The sequence below is a fragment of the Onychostruthus taczanowskii genome, unplaced genomic scaffold, assembly GCF_017590055.1.
Source record: "Onychostruthus taczanowskii isolate IOZ18803 unplaced genomic scaffold, ASM1759005v1 scaffold3, whole genome shotgun sequence".
NCBI lineage: Eukaryota > Metazoa > Chordata > Aves > Passeriformes > Passeridae > Onychostruthus > Onychostruthus taczanowskii.
In genome coordinates, this window is record NW_024500349.1 from 9,018,019 (window position 1) to 9,039,655 (window position 21,637).

At 38.4% G+C, this 21,637-nt stretch overlaps 2 protein-coding genes across 4 annotated transcripts; one reads left to right on the plus strand and one right to left on the minus strand.

Moving 5' to 3' along the window:
- Positions 1-1,331: 1,331 nt before the first annotated feature.
- ENKUR (enkurin, TRPC channel interacting protein) lies at positions 1,332-12,497 on the minus strand. The gene is made up of 5 exons (XM_041408772.1): positions 12,329-12,497; positions 8,637-8,782; positions 7,118-7,338; positions 5,209-5,355; positions 1,332-1,667 (listed from the first exon to the last, which is right to left on the minus strand). Exons 1-5 carry the CDS (start codon positions 12,400-12,402, stop codon positions 1,494-1,496), a joined length of 762 nt encoding a protein of 253 aa, XP_041264706.1. The 5' UTR covers positions 12,403-12,497; the 3' UTR covers positions 1,332-1,493.
- Positions 12,498-12,676: 179 nt separating this feature from the next.
- On the plus strand, positions 12,677-19,556 carry THNSL1 (threonine synthase like 1). Of its 3 annotated transcripts, none has more exons than XM_041408781.1 (3): positions 12,677-12,742; positions 14,278-14,369; positions 14,643-19,556. In XM_041408781.1, the coding sequence occupies exon 3, from the start codon at positions 14,922-14,924 to the stop codon at positions 17,145-17,147; it is 2,226 nt and encodes a 741-aa protein (XP_041264715.1). In that variant the 5' UTR covers positions 12,677-12,742; positions 14,278-14,369; positions 14,643-14,921; the 3' UTR covers positions 17,148-19,556. The 3 variants fall into 3 exon arrangements, with proteins under 3 accessions (XP_041264715.1, XP_041264714.1, XP_041264713.1); XM_041408780.1 differs by having other exon boundaries at positions 14,865-19,556; XM_041408779.1 differs by having other exon boundaries at positions 12,684-12,742; positions 14,868-19,556.
- The last annotated feature ends 2,081 nt before the right edge of the window (positions 19,557-21,637 follow it).

Below are 21,637 nucleotides of genomic sequence, written 5' to 3' on the forward strand. Positions count from 1 at the left end.
CAGTGGGAATGCATGCTCTTTTGGAGTCAAATCCTTTTTCTTTTTTTTTTATTTCAAGCCACAAGAAACAGCCTTTTCTGATTACATTGAATTTTTTAAGAGGGGCATCAGGTACTTCACTAAAAGATAATGTCACATATTATTAAGTGCTAACAATTAAGTGTAGTTTTGTTAAAATATACAGTGTGTCATTCTTTTGAATAAGAAATATATTAAATCCACATTTTACCAATCTGCAGCTTTCTTCCAGCTTTTATCCTTCAAAAATAAACATGATTGCTTAACAATAAGTTACAAATAAGAAAATATGCATTCCTGCTCGCCCACATGTTCCTAGTGTATGTTGTAGAAAAATATAACATGCACAAGAAACAGAACCTAGAATCACTGTGAAGTCTTCAAAGCCATTCCCTGACAAATTTAGGAAAGAAACTCAATGTATGGGAAAATTTGAGTTTTTGCAGTTAATTTCAAATTTTTTACTTTATCCTTTGCTGATGTCAGATATGATGATGTAATAACAGCTGCTGGTGATAGTGATTGACACCATACAGAAAAAGCTGTGTTCTGAAAGGCTGGAAAAGATCTTTTCTAATCTGAATGATACGTGCTATGAAGCAAAGGTTAAGCAGCAGGAAAAAAACCCATTTTTTCCTGTCTTTTCTAATCTGAATGATACCTACGATTCTATGAAGCAAAGGTTAAGCAGCAGGAAAAAAACCCATTTTTTCCTTCTATGCAAACAATTGCGAGACAGTGTGCTGATATAATTTTTGTCTAAGTCTTGACTCAGATGCTTGTATGTTGCTTTCATTCTAACAGTACACACATAATTCCAGCCAAACACATTTTTCTAATTTAACTGTAGATTTACTATAGTATTACAGAATTATGTACTTGTAAAAACACACATGTGGTCTGTATTGTGTGAAGTCTGCATTATTACAGGTTTCCACATTAAAAATTGGTTTTGGTAACAAAAAATAAGTTCATAAAATGTTATACAGAACCCAAGGTGTTTAGAAATACAATTGCTCAAGTTTTTAAGTAAAACACAACATCTCTTTAATATACAGTCCAGAAGCCATTCCATCCTGAAGTTATATTTACCAACCCGTCTTCAGCAGCCAATTTTTTCCCTTTGTTTTGGCTAGGCAAGGAAACATGTACTCCAAACATATGAAAGAGTGTTTTATATGCTTTCTGTGCTAAAAATGATGTTTATAGAAATCTCAGTAGTTAATAAAAAATACAAAGAATAATAAATTCATTATTCATACTCAAAGTTTAGTTAAGTATTTTATTTCAAAATGTTTGGGGAATTGTACAGATAAGAGTTATATGTAACAACTTTTCTAAGATGCTACATACTTAGTTGAATATTTCCTTCTAAATAGCTGACAGTAGCATCTTCTGAGAATTTATAGAGGCACTTCTTGGAGATGCGGGGACAGAGACAAAGGAGAAAAGAGGCAGTATCTGAACAACAATCCTTACACATTTGCAATGTAGACAGTTTTGTGCTTCTCAATTGCTGCTATGTCATGCTCCAGTTGTTTCAGCTTTAATTCCAGTTCTTCTTTATGCATCTTCTTGTATGTGGTGTCTGTTACTATTGGAAGACCCTGATATGCACGATTTATTTCCTCCCAGTTCTTTTTCAGTGCCTGGTGCCATTACATGAAAAGGAAATATATGAGAAAAAGTTAGAACAACATGTATACAAACTACTTGGTTTTTTATTTATATTACATTTGCTAAGTGTCACTGCAATGTAAAAATAATAGATAAGTACATTAATAATGTGTAACCATCTTAATTGGACCAAATTAATTAAATCCTTATGGAACTCCAGCCATATTCGGCAAAATTCAGCAAAGTTTCAGGCCATCTCACCATCAGCTTAATTTTCTGTAATCAAGACTTTTCATCTTAACTGGACCAAATCAATTAAATCCTTATGAGTTATGATACTTGGAACTCCAACCATATTCAGCAAAGTTTCAGGCCATCTCACCATCAGCTTAATTTTCTGTAATCAAGACTTTGTTCAGACCATGGTCACCAAAATGATTGCACAGCATTTTAACTTCTATAAACTACTTTGAAAAAATACTGAATAATCGCATTCCCCTTCTAATCGACATTTACGGTAACAACTATGGGCAATTTATTTATCATTTGGACTAAAAACCCTAACTGTCACTGACCCTATCGATAATAATTTTAATAACTACTACCTCTCTTGAATGCTGCTGTGCAAAGCACTACCTTTAGATAAAGCAAACCATATCCTCCATATACAAAACCTTGAAACTAAAATTCTACATTTAAAAATTTAAAATGCTATAATCAAAACTTATTCATAAACCTGTTAAATCAGAGACAGAGACACCAGAGACAACACTTTTATCCACCAATATACACTAAAAGGAAGCAGATAGTGGTAGAAAAATAAAATTTACATCTTGTCTTTATATCCTTCTTACAATTACCACAACCATCGCTCTTACTTTCTCTCCTCAAAAGTATAATCAAAATCTGCACATTATATCCCCATTTTTGTGAGGATTTAGTAGACTTTATCCAGTGCATCAAATGTCCCCATGAAAACTATATGGGTGAACTTAATAATCACAACTAACAAGGAACTGAGAGAGCAATCAGTAAATAACACGCCTATTGGTGAGAAAACAGTTCTCAAAAATGTTTATGGCTCTCAGTTCTGTCACCTTAGAGGATATCACAAAGTATCTGCACAAATAAAGAAGTGAAATTACTCTCTTGGGAACCAAAGCTTTCAGCTCTTCTCCATAACTAAAACTGGATTCAATTGGCACACTGATTTTATGGCATACTGTGATTTCCAACCTCATGTCCTCCATTATTATTAAACACTTTTCTCACAGTCTGGCTAACTGATGAACATACTGAAGTTAAATTTAGAGGGTTTATTTTTATACATATTTAGCTTTGAAGACTGTTGTTTCTATTTCAGAACTCAAGGGCCCTTGTGCTTAAAAACTTGTCTTTTGTTGACTGTATAAATTGATTTACAGAAAAAAAATTAACTCTCCTGCCAACACTAAGAAAAATCTAATCTTTATTATGAACTAATATTTTAACAATTCAAACCAGTGTATTTATTGCATATCAATTCATGCTTTTTGCATATTCATATTAAGCATCTAAGTGTTGCTCATAAAGGTCATTACAACAATCTTCATATACAAATATTTACATAAGCTTAAAAATCTTACTGCTACATGTGAAACTTAGAGCAACAAGGATATTTACCTACTGTCTGGTAACAATACTTGTTTTTGCTATTCAAGGCTGTAAAGTACTTTGGTAAGTTTCATAGTCTACCAGGCATCAGGTACAGTTTACAAATATATAGGCATAAAAATAAATCTCATCTTTTCAAAAACTTTCATAAAAGAGTAATTCATAGATTATTTAAACAATTCTTATTTGTGTATATTAGTAAGAACTGGCTTGAAAATAATTGAAAACAATGAATTTTAAAACATTAGAGCATACATTCATCAAAATTGCTCTATCCCTACAAAGTGGAGTGATCAAAAGCAGATCATGACTCTATAAAAATCTCCTTCACAGCTCCTCCAACAATGTAATATGCTGACCACTATTCCTACTGCTAGATCACAAACTGAATATCCAACTCTATATAGGGAATTCTAATACATGCTGGATTAGTGAGAAATATGTACTGCATTTATCAGCATTCTCTTTTATTCTCATAAAATCCCAACCAAAGTAAGCACAACGAAGAGTTCAAAAAATGTTGGCACAAATTACTTCCCTTTATTTTTGTAATGTCATGAGGCTTGATTTTGGTCTCAGGCATCAACTGCCACGTATTCTTTCAAATCACATAGTGCACATGTGTTCACTAGCAATGTCAATTATTTTAAAGGACAGAAATTCCCATATGTCTACAGCTGAGCCCTGGGTAGAAGCCACATACCCTGGGGACACTAGTTCCTCCTGACAATATAACTGTATAAGTAAGCTCATGGAAGTGTAAATGTTTTTGAAAAAAAAAATACTGAGTTAATAAAAACAATCTAAAAATTTTAAAAATTAAAAAAAATATTCCAGTGCATTCCTCTATTTGAAAAATACAAAACATCATTTTAATCAAACTAAATGCAGAATGGTGAGCAGCTGGACATTGGACCATCAGCTTGTCCCATGCCTTTGTCACCATAAAAATATCTCAATCATCTTCAAAACAGCATGCTGTTTTGTTCTTTATATTGCTGTCAGTGCAATACCCTCACCTCTGTCCCATTCTCCTTCCTAGCTTCTACTGCTTGTTGTATATGCAAAAGACCATTGTGCTGGACATTTCAGGTCTTGCCAATTAACCAGTTTGTCTTTCAGGCAAGAGAGTTAGACATCGTTTTCTCTCTAGATATTTTTTTGTGGACATTCAGTATCTTTGAGCTGTCCATCTATTTATTAATTTGTTTCAGGTGGATGATAAGAGCAAGTTATTAAGGAACAGACTGATATACAGATATCATAGTCATATAAGCTTCATTTTCACAGGAAATTTGTCTAAAAAGTGGTCAAGAAAAATTCCAGTTCTAGGTCAGGATATACTTTTAAGAAATCTCTTTTATGCTCTACTCCTTTTATGGTATTAATTTTCTTTAAAAAGTCTTGTGCATAAAAACTGCATGAAAGTATACAGAACAACTTGACAGAATACAAAATTTTCAGTTATAGTTCTGTGCCTACATTGCAGATTAATTCTGGGTTTTTTTTGCCACATTTTAAAGCAAGTCATTATGCTTTAATCAGTGAGGTCACAATGTGAAGATAGAAATTGCCAATAAAAGGAGAAATATTCTGCATTAGGAAAAAAATTGTATTTCTCCATTAATAAGTGTCACTAAATCCATATTGGTGATTTTCTGCTCTTTGAAGTTTCACTGAAATTTGAAGTCATTAATGTGAATAAGGACCAAACAGAATTGAAACAATTAAAACTGTATCTAGATTAGTTCCTTTCAGTTGTATACAACTGTTCTACAGCTCCATCTAGTGAAAAAGTGACATACTAATTTGTTTCACTTAAAAAACCCAGAAAGTATACTTCTATTATTTATATGGACTTACATTACTGTATTTAATCTTTTGGACATGATACTAGTTACACTAAATCAAAATATGCACCTTCAGAATATTTGTCCTTTCTTCTTCAGATAGAGCTTTCATGGCTTTCTTCTTCAGTTGCTCCAAAACACTGGCCTGGTATTCTTCCTCCTCTCTCTTCATTTCTTCATTTCTCTGTATCACATATTTTGGTAAAACACCATAGTTCTATAAGGAGAAGAAAGAAGTTCCTTATATGTGCTTTTAAAAAGGAAACAAAGAGATACGTGTCATTCATCCATCCATTTGCAAAAATTGCTTGAAATGACAATTTGTGCTACTGAGCACTAAAATCCTAAATCACCATGTTCTTAAAAGTGTCAAACATGACACTTTTTAGCCTGAGAAAAACATATAAACAATTCCCTTCAATTTATTTCACAACCTTAGAGGACAACAGAATCCAGAAACCAAAATGTCTATTTATAAGAACTGCTGGTTGAGCAAGTAGTTTAAAACCTGTTCATGACAGTGACCCATTTTACATTTTTATACAGTGTCAGCTTCTGTGATTGGAAACATTCCTGAGACAATGTCTTTGAAAGGTCTTCCTGTATCATGATTTTTGCTGAACACTGCAACATGCAAGAACACATACATGAAAATTGGACTAGTTAAGAAGGATAAACTATTCCATACTGATGTGTTTCAGTGAGGGAAAAAATAACTTCTGAATATCCCAGACATTCTTGGGGAAACACACCTATTTTACCTCAACCTTTGTAAAATAAAGCTACTCTAGCCAAAAGATATCACAGTCTACCTTCTGTCCACTAAATGCAAAATTATTCAGTAATCTTTTAGTGTCAGGTAGCACTATGACTAGCATGGTTTATGTACATGTTTAGCCATGGAAAAGTACTGCAAGGGCTTCAGGTTCTTTTTGGCATCTTCTCTGTCACAAGTTACGTCTTATGCCATCTCTTAGTGCTCTGTCATGGGCTGCATGTTTACATAAGCCAGACTCTTGATAGATCTTATTTTCCTGGGTAGGGGATGGACTGTTCCTGTGCACAGAAGAAGTTGTATTTAAAAGCATGTCACTCTCCCAAGGTCTTTGCTTTCCAGAGCTGTCTCACATGGGGTCCTACTTACCAGTTACCCTTAACAAGTTGCTGTTTGCTCTTCTGAGCAGTCAGTACCCTACCACCTGGCTCCCTAAACAGGAGGGGGTCTGCAACTGCTACATGGTCTGTGCCACCCAGACCACAAGTGATTATCACACCCCTGAGCAATTCTTCCTGGTTTGTAAGTAGCAGAACCAGAAGAGTATGACCATTGATTGGCTCATCCACCATCTGTGAAGATTTTGCTGGCATGCTTCAGGAAACTTTTTGATTGCTTTCATGCCATTGTGTTATCCTTTCAGCAGCTATCAAGGAGAGCAATGTCTTCCATAAGAAGCTGCATTATGATCTGAAGATTTCCTCAAGTTGCTTAAAGAGATTTTCATCCAGGTCCTCACCTTAATGGGTGCTCCATAACGAACACACTTTTGACAGTTGCCGGCCTTTCCTCTGATTCTGACCCAACAGGCTCAACCAGCCTGTTGCCAGTTTCATAGAAGAACTCCATATATTTGAACAGCTCCTTCATTCAAAGAGCAACCCTCCCTCTCTTGTTCCCTGCCTGTCTTTTCTAAGCAGCAAACATTCACTCATCACAGCTTTCCATGTCTCCCCTTTTAACACTCCCTGGCTTCCCAATGCAAGACATATACTATTGCTTTAGAACAATCATTCTGCAAAATTTTTTGGCTGACAGCATAAGCAAATGAAAACAGAGCAAAGGCAAGGCACAAATCTAGTGCCAGTGATTTCTCCTTGATGAATTCAAGAGGTCTAACACAAACAGCCATGGTATCTATGCAATAGTGAAACTAAAATAGGCATTACGAATAGTGTTTCCAATATAATTTAATAAAACATACCTTTTTATTAATGTATTTTGGATAAAGTCCTGAAGGTTCAAGGAGATATTTATCTCCCTGTCTTGTATCAACACAAAAATGTCGAGGCTTTTTAGGCTCCCCTGTCATAACAGCAACTGCATTTTTAATTATAAAATTCTTTTTAATGCGAGTAACTGGGTGGTATGTCCTGGGTGGCACTGACAATGGAAGCAATTTTTTACCATCCTCTTCTTTGTTTTCTGTGAATAGAGCATGTAAACATTCTCAGCAACAAATCTGAGGAGATTTACAATTTCATATTATTACACTTTTCAAAAGGGAAAAACTATGTACAGAATTACATAAAAATGGAACCCAACAGTGTCTACAATGAAAGAACTGCCTGTCAATGAACTGTGAGGTATGTTTGTTTGGCCTAACAGAAATTTCATAACCCAGGAAATACTATGGTGTTTCAGATGGGTTTTCCTTATTTGTCACTCATTTAATTGCAGTAGTACAGGATTTTTTCAAATGTAATCATAACTACTTTTAGTAGAGGTGCTCATTGTCAGAGCCCTTGGGCAATAATGGTCCTGTCCAGTGTCAACTGGCACATCCACCCCACCCCCTTGGGCTCACAGCCCCATTTCACCTGTCAATACCTGGATGAGCTGTCTCAGCCAAGTCTGCCCCTAGTCCTGCTCCTGAAGAGCTATATGGAATCAGTGGAGGGGCCTGGCCTGTAACCTGATTTTGCCTGATGGTCAGTGGGACACTGACAGGGCAGACTTTCCTCACCAGCCCGCTCTGCTGGCTGCCTGACGTGGTCGGACTGCACTCTCTTGGTGAGGTCTTTGCCCAGTCTCCATGGCGGTTGCCCTCAATGTCTGACTCATCTCTCCCTAGGGAAGAGCCCTGCTCCTGCTGCTCCCTAATCCTTACAAACAACTTCTCATAATCCTTTCTCCAGAGAATATAGACTTTCTTCCATTTGAGTGTAATATTTTCTCCAAGGCACCAACAGAATTCAGTAGTATCCTGAGTAGTCTCACTTATAGTAAGCAATTAAGAATAATTATTTCCCATCATATTTCCCACTAGACATAACTCTAATTCATTATCATTACCAGAAATAATGATCCAAGTCATCTGAGTTCATGTTCTTCTTTGGCAGTAAGTAAGTGTAATGTCACAAGTGACAAGCTCATTCCTACAACAGCTGGGTCCTGATACTGCCCCCACAAACCAGTACTTCTGTTTTTACAACCTGATAGCTGGCCATAACGTAGTACTGTAGGACATGAAGATGTAACTCTACTCTAAAAAATACATTATACTGCATAAATTTCCTGTCTGCAACAGCTGGATCCTGATACTGCCCCCACAACAATACTGATACTGATTCCAACAGCTGGGTCCTGATACTGCCTCCACAAACCAGTACTTCTGTTTTTACAACCCGATAGCTGGCCATAACATAGTACTGTAGGACATGAAGATGTAACTCTACTCTAAAAAATACATTATAGTGCATAAATTTCCTGTCTACACTTACTTGGTGCTAGCTTGGGTTCCTTGGAACGTTTCTGCAGAAAATCATTTGGAGACGGCACGGCAACTTTTGCTGGCCCCATAGTTTTCCACTGAGATTTATTTTTCTCTGCCTCATGTTTCACAAGTTGTTTAAGCTTGGATATATACCTTAGAGGTTAAAAAATATCCATAAAGAAGTTAAAGGTCAGAAAAATATTCAAAATAGTTCTTCAAAGAATATACTTTTTTGCAGTAGCTCATGGCAAAAGCCTAATCAGTTTTGTTTTGTACTCTCTCCCAAATACAGACCATCATTCACACAGCCTCCATGCTAATGCTAAATCTAGTAGTGCACTGACAAATAAGCTCTCTGGTTCTGAAGTTAGCTTGCTTCTTCCTTCTGTTCTTGTGTCTCTGAGGTCAGGATTATCACACTTGGGGAAATAAATACCAAATATATACGCTGAAAACAGACATTCTGAAATCCAACAAAACCTACATTTTGTAAATAAACTTGAGTATTGCTTGCATGAATTCCTTATGGTACATGGTGTGATTCTTGGGGTGTCCTGTGCAGGGCCAGGAGTTGGACTCAATGACCCTGATGGCCCCCTTCCAACTCAGCATTATCTATTTTTCTATGATTTATGCTCAAGAAAAGATGTCAAATGTAGTCAAGAATTGTACAGGATGTCCTTGATCATCAGGTTTTTTTATTACTGTCCACTGTATCACTGTCTCAATGTTCCAGCTGAACCATCTGTTACAGACACTTATGAGAGATGAGATGGGTGACCACTCTGAAATAGCACAGCACACTGCAGATTCCTTATATTACACAGACAGGAGTGTGATCCTGAACAATGGTAACCAGCGGGTGGGTTTGGCACTGAAACAGCTGATGTGAAAATCAGTAAGGGCTCAGACAAAAAAAGCTGTGTGAACATGGTATGCACACACTGCTGTTTTGGTCTAATGTTGCATATGGCATGATAACTTCTGCTTTAATCAAAATCTCCAAAAGAAGCCAAATACTGATCATTAGCACTGGCAACATCTTGCCTCTATCCTCTGAAGGATCGAGCTGTCACAGATGTTTGCCTGAGGAAGCAGAACTCCCTGCTCTTGAAGCAAAGGCTCCCTCACTGTACTTTTATAATCTGTCCATCTTTAGAAAACATGTCATATTAATTTATGGTAGACAAAAGCTTATGAAAAACTGTGCTTATTTTACAGAAAAAACGTCCTTTTATAATCTGCCCATATAATTTTTTCTTCAGAAAACATGTCATATTAATTTATGGTAGACAAAAGCTTATGAAAAACTGTGCTTATTTTACAGAAAAAAAAAGTGTTTATGAAAAAAACTATGTCATGTTTTCAAGTAAGGATAAAAAATGAAAAAAATTACATATACTGCAACCCATTCTATGGAAATACTGAAATAGGAAGAAAGAAACCATGTAATCCTGGGCCACTGAATGTGTATCACAGTAGCAACACTGACAAAAGCTCTTGTCCATGAGCTGCAAATGTCCAATAAATGTATTTGTACTTGATCATAACATTAGAACATGTCAGAGGACTTCATTAAAATTGTGGACTTATTTTGTCTTTTGGAGATTTGGTCTCCAAAATCAGAGAGAGGGTTATCATAAGATCATATGTACTTCCTGAAATACTTCTAATTATAAGGAATGAGGTTTTATTTTAATTTTTTTTTCTGTTAAATTCACAGCAAACAGCAATAGACATTGCACAACCGTGCCAAATTGATAAATAATAGTATCCCTCACCATTTTCTAGAAGTGGCATCATGAGCATATGGGAGAGAAAGGCACTGGCTTTATGCAAATTTTGACCTACTGGGGTTCACAGTCTTGGAATGAGAAAATGCATGAGAAGACACTGAGTTTCTTACATACTGGCATGAGGTGAAAACATCATTTGTGCACAGCTATAGACATTCCTTTGGACAAAGAGATGGGGGATCTGTTATCTTTCCAGTGACTTTCCAGACCAAGAAAGTGGCTCAATATCACAGGGTTCGAGAGGGTTGCAAGGAAAAAACCATGGTTATGACCAACATCAGAATCTAATCTGCTCATCATTAAGCAAAGGAAAAAGAGATAATACATCTGTAAGAAGACAGAAGATGACACCTATTCCTTAGGTGTCAACAAAGGATATCAAAGTTGGGGAAATGAGGATGTTTGCTGTGGTTTCAGGAGCAGTACCAGTCAGCTGAGAGTGAAATATATATGATTTCATTTGGAAAAAAAACTCCATATAACAAAGTAGATTTTGTATGCATTAGTTAAAACTGGTCAAATCATGCTATTAACCAGGTTCAATAGTTCTGTTATCAGCTGAATATTTGTCACATTGTGAACCTAAGCTGCAAGTGTGGTGACAACAGAAGTCAATGAGATCAGAAGGGGATTTAGTCAGATTATATCTAAGCCATGGAATCTGTTGCCTAAACTGAACCTAATGGTCATGGAGTATCCAAATCTCTGAACGGTATTAAATCAGGAATGGATTTAGCCTGCATGCCTCACCATATTGTCCTTTCACCTTCCTCTGTCTTCAAAAGTATCTGTCCAAAACTATATCCATTCACAATGAAAACAAACAAAATTTAAAGACCTACTTTTACATGGGAAAGACTGAGAACTAGGAATCTCAGAAGTCTGAATCCTTTTACCTGAAACAGGATAACGACCTTTGTTCTAATGAGTGTCACTGATACATCTACTTGTTTTAAAGCTATTGAGTTACGACCTACCCTTTCACTAAAGATGCTAAAGTGTAACAGCCTTTTATATAAATAGGCACTTGAAATAAAACAACACGTCTGCATAGCTCTTGGCAAAAGGCCTTTTTTTTATATTTTTAAGGCAAGTGGTAAGAAAGGGAAGCAAAAGAAACAATGTCAGAGGATACACTTGAAACACAGAAAGTACGGAAACTGGAGAGCCCACCTTTTAGCAGCTCACTGAGCTGTTCTAAGTGCAAATAACAAAGATGTGATGTAATTCCTGTGCACAGAAGGAGTGCTTTGTAAATTATGAACTAACAAGATGTCACTGAAGACACCAAACTTATTCATCACTTCTTGGAGCAGACTGTAAACCCTCAGATCACAGAATCAATTAGATTGGAAAAGACCTCTGAATTATCAAGTCAAACACCATCTTGTCAACTACACAACATCCAGTATTTCCTTAAACACCTCCAGGGACAGGGATTCCACCACCTTCCCGGGCAGCCCACTCCAGCACCTAACCACCCATTCTCGTGAAGAACCTAATGTCCAATCTAAACCTGCCCTGGTGCAGCTGAGGCCACGTCCTCTTCTCCGATCGGGAACGGCCTAGGGAAAAAAGACCAACCCCCACCTGGCTGCACACTCCTTTCAGGCAGTTGTAGAGAGCGATAAAATCACCCCTGAGCCTCCTCTTCTCCAGGCAGCTCCCTCAGCTGCTCCTCATCGGACTCGTGCTCCAGACCCTTCCCCAAGTTCGCTGCCCTACTCTGGACAGGCTCCAGCTCCTCAATATCCCTCCCGATGCCAGTGACTCCTTAGGAGGAGGAGTAACTATGCAAAAACTAGTTTGTTTGGGGGTTTTTGAAACCTATTAGCCGACAGATGCATTGCCTTGCCGGAACCAGCCAGCCTTGCCTGCAAGCAGCTCCGCCACACCCACATACCCGTCAGATTTGGCGGGCGGCTTCGGCCGGGGCGGGGGGTCACAGCCGCCCTCCTGGGCACTCTGCGTGGCCATGCTGCCGCCGCGGGAGCCCGGGCACAGGGACGCGCTCGCCTGCTTGTGAGGCTCTGGACGCGGGGTACCCCTTCTGGGGGGTTCGGACCGGGGAAGCGCCGCCTCGCCGAGGGGCTCGGGGCGGGCCGGCGGCTGTTGTCAGTTACCGGGGAAACCGCCAGGGAACGGCGCCATGAGGGGCGGGGCCCCCGCGGCCACCTGCTCCAGCGCCAGGCTCGGAACGGCCGCGCAGGCGCAGCTGCTGCCGGTACGGCCGGCGCGGCGCGCGGGGAGGCGGGGCGCGCCGGGCCGTTGGACTGCGCGTGCGCGGTACCTGTGGCAGCGGTCCCCGCCCCAGCCGGTACGTGCGCGCGCCGCGCTGAGGGCGTTGGGGGCCGGGGGTGGAACCCAGCGGGGTCAGGGGGGACGGGACGGGACGGGACGGGACGGGACGGGACGGGACTGGACTGGACAGGACAGGACAGGGCGGGAAAGGAGGGTGGCAGCCCGCAGCCCGGGGCAGTGGCGGCCGGCTGGGTGGGTGCGGTCCGTCTGGCTCCCTCCCTCCTCCCATCCGCGCTTTGACTCCTTCAGGGAGCCGCTGCAGGAGGTCGGTGCGGGGGCTGGTCTCGTGTCTATGCAAGTAACAATGCCCAGTTTCCATTAGAGCATCTGTCACCGGCAGTGGTTGTTAAAATTGGGGGTCACGGCTAAAGATATATAGGTGCTGTCCACGTCCATGTCGAGCTGAATAGCCAAAGCAAAATGTTACTGGAGGTGTGGGTGTAAGCTCTGCTGCCACAACCCCGCCCTTTTGGCACGGAGTTTGTATCTAAAGTGGGGTGGGTGGATCATTTGACTGTTTTTACTGTTTAAGTTTTGTCGGTGGGCAAAAAATAATTTCAAAGAAATGGGTTGTTTTCAATGCTTGCAGCCTTTTAAGTGGGTGAGTGCAAAAGTCAAGTTGATTTTAAACAATACCTATGGCCTAAATTCACAAGGCAGCCCAGATGTTACATCTATGATCTGAGTAATGCACACCAACTGACTGCCGCTCAGAGTTACCCTGTAGCGAGCAGGATGCGGCAGGCAGGACTCTGTGCTTGGCATGGTTTTCATTCCCTCAGTTCACACGCACAATGCTTGAAGTGATTCTTATGTTCAAGAAATAAAGTCACTAAAATATACTGGGTTTGGGTTTATTTACTCCTCAATATTACTTTTTTACATAATGCAAGTTTAGTATAGAGGTCTCTTTCTGTCCCTGAAAAGAAAATATACATATTTATGTATGCACTAGGGTGCTTACTATTGCAATACACTTTTAGAGCAATACCGGATATTACAATTATTCTTCGCCATTTGTTTTTCCTTTTATTAAGGGTTTATAAAGGTTTTTTAAACCCTTTTTTGATTAAAGATTTATAAAACTATATTGCATCTACACAGGATGATCCCCTTATACCTTACAAGGATTGAGGAAAACACCTGGATGGCATTCTATGCCCATCTTTACTCTGATCTATGCCTTGTAATTACAGCATATCTTCCAGGTCACAGCACACGCTGCAAACACAGAGATTTACTGTTCACAAACTCAATTTTACATGGAAGTGAGCAAATGCTCTTCCCCCTGCCTCCCATCTCGGTTTTAGGGAGATTTTGAGAGTCTTTCCCCTTTTGCTCTAAACATGGCAGACAAATCATGTGTTCCAGTTAGTGCTGATATTGGTGTTTATTTCTCTAAGTAAACAAAGCACAATGTTGGGAGTTTCTTACTTTTTTGGAAATCCATCCTTGTCACTTTTTTTGGTAGCGTCCTCATGATTTCTCTCTGTCTGTCTGTCTCTTTCTCATCCTCTTTCCATGCCCAAATTACATTCAATACAATTCCAGTGTAGGAGTTCTTCAAAAATCCCTTGCTTCGTTTCCATCCCTTCAGAAGAGATTTGAATGCAACTCATCCAGCCTTGCTGTTGCACAAGACTGTGAGTTATCTGCATATTTAAGTGGGTCTTGCATTTGCTTTTTTTAGAAAGAAAGGATTAAAAATAATAAAAGTTTTCTTGGGAGGTGGGACAAATGCATATTTTGGTAACATTTTGATTACAAGAAGGTAATCAAGTTAATTGTTACTTATAAATGTGTAGTTAAAAGCAAGTCTTCTAGAAGAAAAACAAATTGTTTTTTAATTCCTATAAGCAATATTATTTGCGAACAGTATTGTAATGTAAGGCTTGGATGTCTTTTTTTACCTTGAGGATACGGACTTTGAAGTTGGGTCTGTCAGTGGAAACAAGCTGGAACTAAGCAGGAGAGGGGAATGAGTCTTACTCTGAAAAACACCTCCTTGGCACTGATGAGGTCATAGCTGGATTTATGTTTGAACTCTTGTTCTGAATTTTATATCCTTGAGGGCTTTTTCTTAGATATTTTCTGAAGGACTAGTTACTGTTTGTCTTTTTTTTGTTTTCTTTCTGAAGCAGTTAAGTGGATTGTCAAGTTGTCTTGGAAAAAAACCCAGAATAACTCATCAGAAGATGTTTCACATTTTTCAATATCAGCCTTTAAGACTAATAACCCAAAACAGTCTTTCTAGCATGTGTTTAAAACTCATGCTTTCAAGACCTGTTGCATTTGCACAGATATGGAAGTCATGGTTCTCAAGTCATTCTCTTCTTGGAAAGAAAAATATTATCCTGATGGGACCTCCAGGTGCTGGGAAAACAACGACTGGGAGAATAGTGGGCCAGAAACTGGATTGCCCTGTCATAGACATAGATGATGATGTCCTTGAAACAACCTGGAATATGAGCGTGTCAGAAAAACTGCAGGACGTTGGTTATGAGGAATTTCTAGAGGAGGAAGGAAAAGCCCTGTTGAAGTTCTCAGCATCTGGAAGTGTAATTTCCCTTAGTGGGTCCAATCCAATGCATGCTGCTGGCATGCAGCACATAAAGAAAAATGGAATAGTTGTGTATCTGGATGTGCCCACAACAGTCATTATGAGCAGGCTGAAATCAAAGCAAATGGCTCGTATTGTGGGCCTGTCTCCTGGTATTTCTCTCAAAGACGTTCTTCAGTTCAGGAAGCAGTTCTACAAAAGGTGGTTTGACATCCGTGTTCTTTGTGGTGGGGACGTTGCAGCAGAGGTTGTAGCAGAAAAGGTACTTGACGCTGTGAAGAGATACCAAGACTCAGAACTGGAAACTTTCATTTCAACGAGGTCTAGTAGGTCTGGAAGGAGTACGGAAGAAGACTCTCATAAATTGTATTTCAGTGATGTTGTTATTCAGGGCTTAGCCCTTGATGGAGGACTCTTTGTTCCTGAGAGAGGACTTCCAAAATTCACTGCTGAAGACTGGCAAGGTCTGATAGAAGCAACTTACGTCGAAAGAGCCCAGGTGATACTAGAAAAATGCATACATCCTGCTGATATTCCTGCTTCTAAGCTAGCAGAAATTATTGAAACTGCTTACGGAGAAAATTTTAGTTGTTCTAAAGTTGCCCCAGTTAGGCATCTGGCAGGCAATCAGTTCCTTCTTGAGTTATTTCATGGGCCAACAGCATCATTTAAAGATTTTGCATTACAGTTGATGCCACATTTATTTGCCTACTGCATTCCCAGAAGCTGCAATTACTTGATTCTGGTAGCTACTTCTGGAGACACAGGGAGTGCTGTTCTAGATGGCTTTAGTCGTCTCCATGACACTGACAAACAGAGAATTGCTCTGGTGAATTTTTTTCCTGAGGATGGAGTAAGCCCAATTCAAAAATCACAAATGATTGGCTGTCAGAAGGAAAATGCTTGGTCAGTGGGTGTCAAATCAGATTTTGATTTTTGCCAGACAGCTATAAAGCAAATCTTTACTAATTCTGATTTTACTGGCTTTCTTACAGTAGAATACGGAACAGCTTTAGCTGCAGCAAATTCCATAAACTGGGCACGACTTCTTCCTCAGATAGTTTATCATGCCTCTGCATACCTTGATCTCGTTCATCAAGGTATTATTTCTTTTGGAAGCCCTGTAGATATTTGCATTCCTACGGGAAACTTTGGCAACATGTTAGCTGCTTTCTATGCTAAAATGATGGGAATTCCTATTAGGAAGTGTATTTGTGCTTCCAATGAAAACAATGTTTTGACTGAATTCATAAGAACAGGTGTTTATGATTTGAGGGGAAGAAGATTAATTTCCAGTTTTTCACCAGCAGTAGATATTTTGAAGTCCTCCAATCTTGAGCGATACTTACACCTGATTGCTAATGAAGATGGACAATTGGTGACACAATTATTTAATCAGCTGGAAAATCAGGGCCACTTCCAGCTGCAGAAAGATCTGCTTGGAAAGCTTCAGCAGGACTTAGTGGCTGGCTGGTGCTCTGCTGAGGACTGCCTGGCTGCCATTCACTCTGTGTACAGTACTACAGGATATATTTTGGATACACACACAGCTGTTGCTAAAGTAGTTGCAGATCGATTACAAGATAGAACTTGCCCAATTATTATTTCATCTACAGCTCATTATTCTAAGTTTGCACCTGCTATCTTGAGGGCCTTGAGGATTGCAGAAATAAATCAGAATCCATTAAGTCAGCTTCACTTGCTGAGTTCTTACAGCGCTCTGCCTCCAATCCACTGGGGCCTATTGGAGACTCTGAAAAAGACAGGAAATGGGGATCACCAGGTCTGTGCTGCTGATATGAGTGTGCTGATGTCCCATATAGAAACCTTAATTCAAAATCATTTTATGAAAGTTTTTTGAGCAACTGATCCAATGTCCACAATTGCAATACCTTGTTAACAAGCTGCATGCTTTACTAAAGTCATCATTCATCTGGCCTGTGTCCAGTCCACAGCATATCTCACAGTTTTATATTCAGTTGTCAAGCTTTCAACAGTATTTGTAAGTAACATGTGTGAGATTTCTAGTGGCAGTGAAAGGTTGTGAATCTAGAGTGTAAAAAACTGGAATACCACTTTGCAAATCATACACAGTAGAGATGCCAGCATTGCTGGCTCTCCTTGGCAGTGCTGTCTCCTTCACAAGCCTGAAGCATCCTCAACGGAAGGAGGCAGATAATGAAGTCTGACCTTTCTGGAACTAATAGCTCTGGTTTTGTTGCAACAATGATGTGAACCTTTGGTCAGTGGATGTTTAATTAAACTTTAACTCATTTCACTTAGGGCACTGAAACATAATAATATAATGGTGTTCATATGCTACTAATGAAGGTTGATTTCACTACAAAATTAAAATATCCTTGTATTGTTAATCCTTGAACCACTGAAGTTTGTGATATATTACCTTCTTGTGTAATGTTTTTTATGTATTGTGTTTCCAGTGTCGAGGTATAAAAATCTGGTAATTTTGTTTTTAATACCTTTAAATATTTTAAATATTTTTTAAATATTTTCCTGTGTCAAATAGAATACCTAATTCAATATTTTTAATATATTTGAGGTGTGGCTCTTCCTCCAGTGTCTTGTAGTCTCTTTCCTAGATGTTTTTTATTTGAACTTTCAACTTTAAAATCCTTTTTTAGTACTATAGAAGAATTTGATAGTGGTAACAGCTGTCTTCTTAAATAAGAAACAGACTTCACCATTTATTTATATTTTTTGTATTATGTTTTATCTTTGAGATCATATAGCTTTTCATGTTGTAATTACTTATGTTTTCATATTTTTCTTAAGTTAATTTCCTTGATGTTCTATTCTATTCAAGCTTTGCATGAATTAATATAAGAAAGAAGCTTCCCAAATTACTTGGCATCTCATCAAGGAAAGTGAAGGATGAATTCCAGTTTGATAGCATCAGAAGTGTTCATTATGTAACCCAAAATACATCTGTGTGGTTTTGCTAATGGCAGGGCTCTTTACTGGGTTTTTTTTCTGAAGAAAAATTAGACTGGATTGTCCTAGGAGATCATGTGGTTATGGACAAATGTATTCTACTAATTGAAGATTATATTTCACAAGTACATAAACTACATTTCATACTATGAGAAATGGTAAAATGATGTATTGAAAGGTTTGAGAGGTAAAGAGCTAAGAGTCTTCAGATGTAAGGACATATAGCTACAGGAAGTTTTGTTTCTCACTAAGATTCAAATAACCTGGTAATTGATAACATTTTTTTGCCTCTTCAGTAGGCAACATTTTCTACATGTCAAGATTCACTTGAGGCTTTGAACTGTTCTGGTATCTGATAGCTTCCTCTGTGTGCCTGCTTGTACTTTTTGCCACACTAGAAGTGAACAAGACACCATCTAGCAAACTATTTTAAAGAATTGTAATTTCTTCCAGTGGAAGGTAAAAGTCCCAAGCATGATGTGCCTTTGCCACAGTGAATATGTATACAGTATCATTAAATGTAGCTGAGAACATGGGTGTGACACAGTAGCTTTCTAGATTCCTCCATTCTTAGATACTTTTTTAGGACCTTTCTAGTTCTTTGCTCAAACCTTATTCACTATTTCTGCAGTAACTTTGAAAAATAACTTTTTGTTTTTATGGAATTGTGAACAGACCAGGTTGGATGTGACCTGAAAACATCATCTGGGCCAACCTTTTGTGAGAAATGGAGCCTACATGAGATTATCTAGCACCCTCTCTGGTTATGTCCTAAAAACTTCCAGCAGTGGAGACCCTTCCACATCCCTGGGGATATTGTTCTAGTGATTGAGTGTTCTCACTGTAAAAATTTCTTTCTTATACCAAAATGAACATTCTCCTGATGCAACCTTCTCCTCTTCCCCCTTCTCATCTCCATATGGCTCCTTGTGAAGAGAGAGCCTCCAATCTCTTCCTAACCACCACTGAAGTATTGGACAGCTGTGCTGAAGTTCCCCCTGAACCTCCTGTAGTATGAAAAGATCTGACTCATTCGATGTCCTCATAGGGCAGGGGACTTTTCATCATTTTCCAAATACAACCGGGGAAAGACCATGATTATATAATTTAAAAAAATCCAAGTCCCATAAGAAAAAGTTACATAAGCATATTTCCAAGAAAGAGGCACTGTTTGTATCAGTGATAAGTCTTGTATTTCTGTATGTTTCAATCTGATTCTTATGATAATTCCAAGTGGAAAAAAAATTAATGCTTTCTCTGGATGAGCTCATTACAAAACCAGAATTCCAAATCTTGAAAATAAAAACCCAAAATGAAACAAACCCAACTGCCTGGATTGAATTACTGGGACAGGGTTTGGTTTCAGCATAAGGACTCAGTGGAAATCCTGCAGTACTTTGTTACATGGGGCTTAATGCCATTTAAATCACAGGGCTGTTTGTCATGAACTCTTAAAATACTTTATAGAAACATCTTCAAAGAAGAACTTGTTTTTGTAGAAAATACCTGAAAGGGAAGAGCTGAGAATCTTAACAAGATAAGACTATAAGCCAACATCCTACCCTGAGATAACTCAGTGTTAGAGAAACTGGTCAGAACTAAACTAGCAGGGGATTTATTTTGGCATGACTAAATTATTTCATAGTTCATGGCAGTAACCCAAGCATGGTTTGAATTTCTGGTTGCTGCTTTCCTATCACATTATAGCAGTCGATATAGGCTAAATAAGTAAAAAAATGAGCACTTGTACTTAGGTAAGGGCTTTCAATGGGGACTTACAGTGTCTAAGAGCAGTGGTTAATGAGCACTTACAATATTAATATATTTCTCAGAATGTCTAAAGGCTTTTACAATATAGTATTTACTAATTTTCAAAAAGAATTAATTTTTGGAATTCCATTAACTTCAGTAAACTATTTTCCTGCACTACATCTCTTGTGGATCCTAGTAATGAACATCATAAAATGCTGCAGTAGTGTCATGATCCTGGATGTACACAGTATTTGTGAGCTGGTGCTAATGCTGTGTTCCGGTAGCTGTGATGTGCAATATTCTGTCCTGCAGGGCCAGTAGCAATGGAAGGGAAAAAGATTTCCAGCATGCTCAGAATAGCTGACTGTGGGTACATAGGATAGTGAGGGAAGCAGTCCTCCTTTCTTCCTAGCCCAGATTTTCTTAGTGTCAGCGATATACTGTTGCTTGGCAAATCTTGTGCTACTGTTATGGTCCTTTTTTTCCCCACTGTCAGTATTATGAAAGATCCAAAAGGCATTAAAGACGGGCATAAGTGCCCTTTTTTTGGTCTTTTTTTTTTGTGCAGACACTGTGCACACTGAATGCTGTCATACATTATTTTCTATTAACTTCTTAAGGCAAAGTAGTGTGCCAATGGTACAGAAAAGCAAATCTATATTGTGCTCATTAGTGAGATTCTTTAAGCCATTTAGGTTTGCTGTATACACAGTTTGCTCCTATTTGTCTAGCAGGATGTTGCACTATAAATCAATAAAATCCAGGGTGACAGAGTGTGAGCATGCAGATCTACACATTTCCACTTGCTTTGTTGACCCAGAGTAATAGCATTGCTTTAGTTAAGCTGTTATTCTTCTGTATAGATAAATCTTTGCTGAACACTTCCTACTATATGAAATACCTCAGGGACAAATTTAACAAATGTAAGAAGAAATACAACATCTATATTTACACTTCTTATTATAAGAATATTTATGTGGAAAATACTTTGTTTTGTTTACAGATGTATCAGGTGCTCATTACTTGCCTTTAGTCACAGCCCTTCTTCTCAGGGAGAAGACATGAGGTAAAGGATGAACAGAACATCAGAAGATAACTCTGTTTTCTTAGTATTTTATGATATAAAAATAATTGCTATTTACACTTTTGAGGTGATGAAGTATTTTATCTGATGGAACTCTACAGGGAAGATTCTTGTTGTTCAAAAGGTCAGCTTTGCTTTCAAGGACATCAAGAACAGATATTGCTAATAATTATATCATGTTTGGCATACCTGAAATACACATTACTCATTTGTATCCACTGTATTTTTTCCTAAATAAATACTGCAGCACTTATATAGCACTATAGCACTTCCTTTGCAAATATGTTTGTAAATCCTTACCAATCTGCTATAAAGAAAATCCACTAAAAAAAGTGGATTCAGAGTTTGATATTCTTAAGTCTTGAAAGATGTGTTCCATTCTGTGTTTCCTTGAAAGTTAGGGGTATTGTTGGTGGTAATCTAGTAATTCACTTTGCTGAGACTAAGATTTTAGTGAGATAATGTGCACCATTCTGGAAGGAAGTATGTATAAAAAAGGAAACACAGATCAAAAATAGCATATGTCTAAACACTGTTTACACTGCACCATAGACTTGTCCAGT

Coding starts and splice junctions, on each gene's coding strand:
- ENKUR (XM_041408772.1), bottom strand. CDS start 12,402: ATGGCCACGCAGAGTGCCCAGGAGGGCGGCTGTGACCCCCCGCCCCGG. Junction 8,783..12,328: donor CCGCCCGCCAAATCTGACGG/GTATGTGGGTGT, acceptor TTAACCTCTAAG/GTATATATCCAAGCTTAAAC. Junction 1,668..5,208: donor AAAGGACAAATATTCTGAAG/GTGCATATTTTG, acceptor TAATGGCACCAG/GCACTGAAAAAGAACTGGGA.
- THNSL1 (XM_041408781.1), top strand. CDS start 14,922: ATGTTTCACATTTTTCAATATCAGCCTTTAAGACTAATAACCCAAAAC.